General features: G+C 54.4%; 1 protein-coding gene across 1 annotated transcript in view; it reads right to left on the bottom strand.

The window, feature by feature from the left end:
- The window catches only part of PODXL (podocalyxin like), a 192,473-nt gene that overhangs the window by 29,093 nt on the left and 155,768 nt on the right, over positions 1-7,612 (bottom strand). Inside the window, exon 5 of the mRNA XM_042782630.1 lies at positions 6,805-6,890. Within this exon, the coding sequence (XP_042638564.1) occupies positions 6,805-6,890 (86 nt within the window). The remainder of the gene's footprint in view (positions 1-6,804; positions 6,891-7,612) is intronic.

The raw sequence follows: 7,612 nt of genomic DNA, 5'->3' as shown, positions 1-7,612 counted from the left end.
TGATCTAAAGGGCTGATGGGATTCTTAGATGGGGCTCTGTGTTCAAGGTCAGCCTTCCAGGCTCTCCAGGGCCCAGAAGTAAAGCTAGACACTCCACCTCCACAGTGCTCCGTCCCCAGGATGCTGAGTGGGGAGGAGAGGGAACAGGTAAGTCCTACCCTGCCCTCCCCAGCACCAGCCCTCCTCCCCCTGCTCTAGCACCTGGCCCACCGAGGCCCCCAGAGAAGGTGAGCTCAAGGTGAGAAGTGATTTTGGGTGCCACTCCAGCGACCTCCAGATGAGGGCTCCTGGGCCGGAGGGAAGGCATGCTGCGGAGAGGCCTGATACCTGGGCCCTGGTGGGGCTGACATCAGCCCACTCTCCGAGGCCAGCCCCCGAGGGCAGGGCTGCATGTTCCAGAAGGTTCACTCATCCAGGACCACCTGGGGGTGGGGGGCTCACAAGTTGCCTCACCTTGGAAAGCACATGGAAGCTGGAGCTCATTCCAGGTGAAAACAAGTCCATGCCCCTCCCATCAGCCACCAAGTGGCACCCCAATTTCCAGGAAGGTGAATGAGATCCAGGCACCCCTGTGTTTTGGACTGAATTGTCTCCTCCTAAAAAAAAAAAAAAAAAAAACCCACTCCCATCGAGTTGATTCTGACTCATAGTGATCCCCACTGGGTTTCCAAGGCTGTAAATATTTACGGAAGTAGATTGCTTCATCTTCCTCTGACAGAGCCAGCTGGTGGGTTTGAACTGCTGACCTTCTGGTTAGCAGCCAAATGCCTTACTTACTACACCACCAGGGAAAAAACCAAACTCACTGCCGTCGAGTTGGATCCAACTCAGTGGCCCCTCCTTGGGTTTCCAAGATGGTATCTCTACGGAAATAGATTGCCCAATCTTCCTTCCGAGGAGTGACTGGTGGGTTTGAACTGCCAGCCTTCTGCTTAGCAGTCAAATGCCTCAGGCACTATGCCACCCGAGCTCCTCCGGGGATCCTTGTTATGTGCCGGTCGAGTCAAATGCCTCAGGCACTATGCTACCAGAGCTCCTAAGTCCCTCTAAAAGATGTGTTGAATTCCTGCTCCCCCACCTGTGCATGTGAGGCTGTTTGGAAAGGAGGATGTCTCTTCTGTTATGTTAATGAGGTCATACAGGTTGTGGGGGGTCCTACACCTAATTTCTTCTGAGTTTTACAAGTAGTAGAATAGACAGAGAGACACGTGCAGGGGGAAGATGAGAACAGGTGCCAGATGCCCTGGGGCACCAAGGACTGCGGGCTCCTAGAAGCCCTTAGAGCCACAGCTGGGTTTGGACTCCCAGCCTGTCGAGGGGTGAGCAGTGAGTCCCTGTTCTTCTGTCACCCACGTGGGTATTTCTGTGACAGCACCACTAGATGACAGAGACCCCGGCAGGTGAGCGTGGGCAGTGCAGACTGACAGGCGCCCCTTGTCCCCTCAGACCTTCAGGGGCTGGGGGTGCACGATGGTGATCAAGGAGGGCAGGCGCTCAAGCAGCAGGGGCAGGGACGAAACAGGAAACTAGACACCAGAACTGCCAGTGAACACCATTGGCCCCCATCTCGGCCTAAAGATCAAATGTCAGGTTGTTTTGAAAACACAGCTTGTCCACACACATCCACAACTCTTTCAGGAAGCCTCCAACTTCTATCGGAGAAGCACCGGTGAGGGGCCCCCAGCCTCCACCACCGGGACTAGTCCCTTCAGGGACTAGTCCCTTCAGGTCAGGAACAAACAGCCCTTCACACCACTTTCACCCAATCAGTTACCACTCAGTGGACTCCAACTCATGGCGATCCGGGGTGCATCAGAGGGGAACTGCACCATGGGTTATCGGTGCTAACTGTTCGGGAGGGAGGTTACCACGCCTTTCCCCCAGGGCACCTCTGGAGGGATCATGAACTGTCAGCCTTTCAGTGAGTAGCCAAGCACTTCGCTGTTTCTGCCGCCCAGGGACCCTGCACCCCTGCCAGCCCTTCTCAACCTCCTGGGGTCCTGCTTCCATTTCACTCACAGAACAATTTTTCAGTCATCTACCGTACATTTGCCGAAAGTGTATTGATATCTTGAGGACAACTAGTGTTCTCCTTGGACAGATTTTGGGACAGAGCTTGCTTTATGGTACTGTAAGAATAATAACTAAAAGACTATATGGTGCTAGCCCTGGTTTACCATCTGGGTAAACTGAGGCACAGAGCAACGTCACACTGGGCTTTATTGTGCAGAAAGCCAACTGCAGATCTACGCGTACTTCCTAACTCCCTTCCCTCCCCATCTTGTTCCCACTCCTTTTTGTGATTAAAGGTTCTGTCTCTGGTCTGTATTAATCGTTCAATTGTAAGCCCAGCCTCCCCACGTCCTCTCATCCTTTCCTGAGAGGGAACACACTATGACGGCTGTAAAAAGGCCAGCATCGTGGTTCCCGCCTGGCCCCTGATGGTATCACCAGGCATTTGGGGACAGAGGTGGACAATGTTGTTTAGAGAAAGACACTATTGCCAGGGAGACTCAGATCGCCAGCCTGCACAGTGGCAGTGTAGCGGGGTGGCCAGAGAGGACTTTGCTGGCCAACAAGAACATTCATCCAGGTGGGGAAAGGGCTTCATTTAAAAGTGTGATGGCCAGAGCCTCGGGGGACCACCAGGATCAGGGAGTTGTTTGGACTTGAACCTGGAAGTGGACGATAATACCCCCGAAGGGCATTACCCCTGACAAGCATGAGGGTGAGAAGCAGGGAGGTGGACAGGTAGCCACCTGGGCCCCTTCTTAGCTTAGCCCAGCCCTGGCCACCTTCCTCCAGGATGTGGTCTGTAATGAACCCCTAGAGAAGTGGTGTTCCCCCCCAGTGGCCTGGCTGTGGGACAGCAACCACATAAAATACAGCCCATGCCCAGGGAAGGGCTGGGAGGACACAGCTTGGCCCTGCAACATGACAGTGGGTGCTACACGCTTAGGAAGCATCTATCTCCTCACAACTCACACTGGCTTAGAGCCCAAGCCCATAAAAGAAATGAAACCAAAACATACTGATGCTTGCACGTGGCCTGGCCGGCAGGCAGGCCACCTCCGTGACTGTATTTAACCCTTTCTAGTGGGGGAAGACGCTCTACCCATATCACAGCTGGGGAAACAGAGGCCAAGGAACAAGTCCAAGTCCACCTAAGATCCAAAGCCTCCGACTTCCAGGTCCGGGAATAATGCCAACAGGTTTCAATCTGCCCTCTCTTCTGTGTCAGAATCAAGGGACTCTCACGTGCACACGACAGGGCCAAGCAGGGCTGTACTGAGCGAGTGGGACTTTCTCCTCTAGACGTGCTCACCCACAGCACTCAGAGCCCCGCAGCGGCTGCACAGACCCCTTGACCGGGTCTGACAGCCTCTAGCCCCATCTGCTACATTCCCAACTGCTGCCGTGGACCTCGTGCCTCGGACAGTATCTCCCTGTGCCCTGGACTCGCCCTGCTGACAAGGGAACCTGCCTCGGTGAGATCCTGTTCATGGGTGGTCCCCAGAGTACCCCAACTGCTGGGGCAGCTCCGGGACAAGGGCCCAAGTACAGGGAGCAGGTTTCTGTCCTTGTGCACTACGGGGTTCTGCATCATCAGTACCAAAAGGCCGGGACGCCCCAAAACAAGGATGAAGCTGGAGAGGCTGGACCAGAGGTGGTCACAGCACCGGGGTCACTTGCTGTTTCAGGGCGTGGAGTGTGTGGAGGCAAAGCTGGGCTGGTGGCAAAAGGACCGAGGGCAGCCGCAGGGACACCAAGGTTTTCTGGGACCAGCTCAGTGGGAGAATCTGTCAGTGCTCCTCCACCTCCAGTCTCCCCTTCTTCCTTCTAAGTGGACCACCGGGTTCCTGAAATACAAGATGGCTTTCCCGCATCTCTTGCAGCTAGGTATGGCCTCATGACTGCATTCTGTTCAAAAGAATGTAACTGGAAGGGTCCTGTGTGGTTTCTGGGTGAAAAGAAAAACTGTACCCCTCTTGTTCTTTCTTTATACCTGATGGCGGGAGCCCCAGCAGCCATCTTGGACCACGAAGCAGCATGCCAATGGCAGCAGAACCACCCTGCCAGCCCCCTGCACTTCCTTTATATCAGCAACACATAATCCTGACTTATTTAATCCACTCTTTCTTTTCAGTGGTTATGAGCAACCAAATCAAGTCCCAACAAACAAAGCTGTAACCCTCATCAGCAGAAGCCTCTGGATGAGGGAGGCACAGAAGGAGACGTGAGGTTCCTCCCATGCCCTCCTGCTATTGGGGGTCCCTGTTCCTTCTTATGTCCATGTACCTGTTTCCCCAGGAGCCAGGGCCACCCCATTGTGACCTGTTTCTCCTCTTCTGAGGTCAGCTTAGGGGCTTTGCAGTGGCGAGCATGGGGCCACAGTTGGGATTTTGGTTTCTACACCAGCTCTGCCACATGCTCACTCACTCATTCGATCAGTGAATGTTTATTGGGCATCTACTAGGTGTCTCGTGGAATTCAGTCTTATGGGAGAGACAAAGAAAGGAAGCTGCGTCAGGTAAGTGCAAAGGAGAAAATAAAGCAGAGTAAGAGGGGAAAGGGGGTACTGCAGTCCTCAGGTGGGGCCAAAGGTTAAACCCTCAGCTTCTAACTGAAAGGTTGATGGTTCAAGTCTACCCAGGGACACCTTGGAAGAAAGGCCTGACAATCGACTTCCAAAAGGTCCCAACTGTTGAAACCCTATGGAGCTCAGTTCTGCTTTGACTCATGGGGTCAGCACTTGATGGCAGTTGTTATTAAGGGGACAAGGGAAGGAGGCGTTTTATGTAAGGTGGGCCGAGGGAGTGAGGGAGTGATCTGTGCAGATATTTGGGAGAAGAGCTGGCTGTTGGTTCTAAAGCAAGTCCTCAGTTTACCCTTCTCTATAGTGGCCTGCCAGAAGACCAAACAAAGCTGACTGGAAGGAGTGCAGCCCGAATGCTCCCTAGAAGGAAGGATGGTGACACGTTCTCTCTTGTACTTTGATCATGTTCTCAGGAGGGACCAGTCCCTGGAGAAGGACATCATGCTTGGCCAACTAGAGGGTCTGCAAGAGGAAGCCCTCAGTGAAATGGACTGACGCGGTGGCTGCCGCAATGGGCTCAGCCGCACCAAGGCTGTGTGCGTCCTGGTGCAGGACCAGGCAGTGTTTTGTTGAGTTGTACAGAGGGTCACTGTGAGCTGGAAGCGACTTGACGGCACCTAACAGCAACAACAACGCTCTGTGAGATACAGACAACCCCAGCCTGAGGGTGCTGTGTCTCCAGTCATCTGGTCTCAGCAGGTGACATGGAAACAGACGGAATACCGACGGAATACAGACAGAGGGCCATGTCCCTCAGACAGAACAGCATCAGCTGCGGGTACACAGGGGCCGTGGCTTTGTGAACACAGCTAGAGGGTTAAGAATTACAAGCCTCACTTCCCAGTGCCCCTCCACCCCACCCGGGTCACGCAGCCACTGAAGCTTGAGACCAGATAGCTGTGGGCGCTGGCCATGCCATGTCTCTAGGGGCCTGGCTCGCGGCCCCCCCCCCAACTGTGGGCTGTGTGGCAGGTCTCACCCAGCCACCTTCAGAATTCACTTCCCCTGGGCTGAGGCATGCAACTTCCGGCTCTGACAATTGTCGGACAGGGTGCCACCCTGCACCCTGGCCCTAGGGAAGTTCGAGGTGGCTGACCCCTAAGGGATAAGGATACAAAGGAAGAGAGGGTGGTGGTGGTGGTGTGTGTGGTAGGAGGGGTGGGGACACAGGGAGGGTCAGCCTGAGAGGCCAAGCTAAGCTGAGGATCTGCACAGACCACCCTGTTAGGGTGCCAGGTGGGGCCAGGACTCCAAGGCAACACAAGAACTAGGGATGGCGGAGACATGGGGAAGGCCCACCCCAAAGCTACTGTCGATTGCTGCATTTGGGCAGCCAGTTGTCCAACAAGTGATGCTTAATTATTCCAAATATTGGATCTACCTATGGACACTATGGGGCTCACAGGCCAAAGGGGGTACCGTCACAGTTTGTGGTGGCCAGGAGTATGACATGGTACTCTGGGAGCCTCAAGGGGCCTAACTCTGAGTACCAAAGTGGCTCCAAGCCTCAGCTTACCCTTAAGGTAAGGATGGGGAGAGAGATTTGGAAACAGTACAGACTTGTCACCATCTCAAAACGCTTTAAAATGAATCTGGTTCCTCCAGTTCCCCAGAGAGCATTAGACTGACGGGGAGGGACTTCTCACTGCTCGTGTCTTGGGTGACACACACGTGGGTGCTCACCCATCTCTACCAAGCCGCCCTGGATGGGAAAGTGAACCTGCCTCCCAAGTCTGCAAGCAGGCGGGTTGTGGTCCATGGTTTCCAGAAGGCCCTCAGCTCTGGAATTCTGTGTTCTCTGATTTTCTGGGTTATTGAAAAGTGAGGTGGAAATTAAAATAGAATTCGATTGGCAAAGTGTAATCAGCCAGGGCTGCCTACTCGAGAGAACCATCTGGTAAACCCGACTGGAACTATGAAGAAGCTCCTGCTAAGGTGACGTTTGTGTGACTTTTCTTGAAGGGTTTTCTTGAAGTGAATGCTGACCCTCATCTGTATGGCCCGTTGGCTGAAGAGTCATGGTACCAGATCAACTACCTTGTCTGAGCTTCTAAAGCTCCAGAGTGGATGGATATCCAGCAAGGAGAGCCCTTCAGTATTCCTGGGAACAGTACATGACAGGTGCCCCCAGCAGCTGACCTCCTGCCCCCAGCACCCAGTAGGCACACACAAGATATAAGGCCAAGGGTGGAGAAAAGGCCCCTGACCTGAGGGTCTGAGATGGTGTCAGGTGCGCTCAGGCTCAGGCGAGGCTGAAGGCCAGCGTCCACCTGCTTCAGGCGGCCCTCCGGCCCTAGGCAGGGGCCAGGGGGACCAACATCACTCTCTCCCAGTTACTTAAGTAGCGCTTCCTTTCCGGCTTGAGCAAGAGCTTGCCTTCAGCAGACTCCAAGGGGGCGCTGTGAAGAGTGTGACAAGCAGAAGCAATGCCGTCATGGGCTTCAAACCAAAAACAAAACAAACCCTTTGCTGTTGAGTCGGTTCCAGCTCATGGTGACCCCTGTGCCACAGGGTAACTGGCTCCATCGGGTTTTCTTGGCTGTGGTATTTAAGGCAGCAGATCATCAAGCAGTGCCACGGGGTGGGTTCGAACCACCCGCCAACCTTTAATCTAGTACCATCCGTTTGTGCCACCCAGGAACCTTGGAATCAGCAAGTCTTAACACCCTACCCCGCAGAAGTCCAGTGAGCTGTGGTGGGGTTCCTCCCATCTCTCTTAGCAGTGGGGCCCCGAGCCAGCCCTGAGCTGTCTGCATGGCAACCGCAGGCCTGGTAGCAGTTGCTGCTGTCTGTTCTGGAAGCTGCAGAAAGGGGCCTTGACAGATACCACACCCCACCCCACCCAGAGGTGAAGTGGCCTGGGGGTCCCCTTCTGCACCTGAAGCCAGGGCTTGTGCCAGTTCCAGACAGAAGTTCAATAGTCCAGAAAAAAGTCCTGAGCAACTGCCCACTGCTGGCCTGGGATGGGCTGGACCCCGAGATACAAAGATGAGGAGCCCACTGTGGGTAGGGGAG

The sequence above is a fragment of the Orycteropus afer genome, unplaced genomic scaffold (assembly GCF_000298275.1).
Source record: "Orycteropus afer afer isolate SDZICR_OR568_19922 unplaced genomic scaffold, OryAfe1.0 scaffold00397, whole genome shotgun sequence".
Lineage (NCBI taxonomy): Eukaryota > Metazoa > Chordata > Mammalia > Tubulidentata > Orycteropodidae > Orycteropus > Orycteropus afer.
This window is presented reverse-complemented; position numbering and strand designations above follow the sequence as displayed.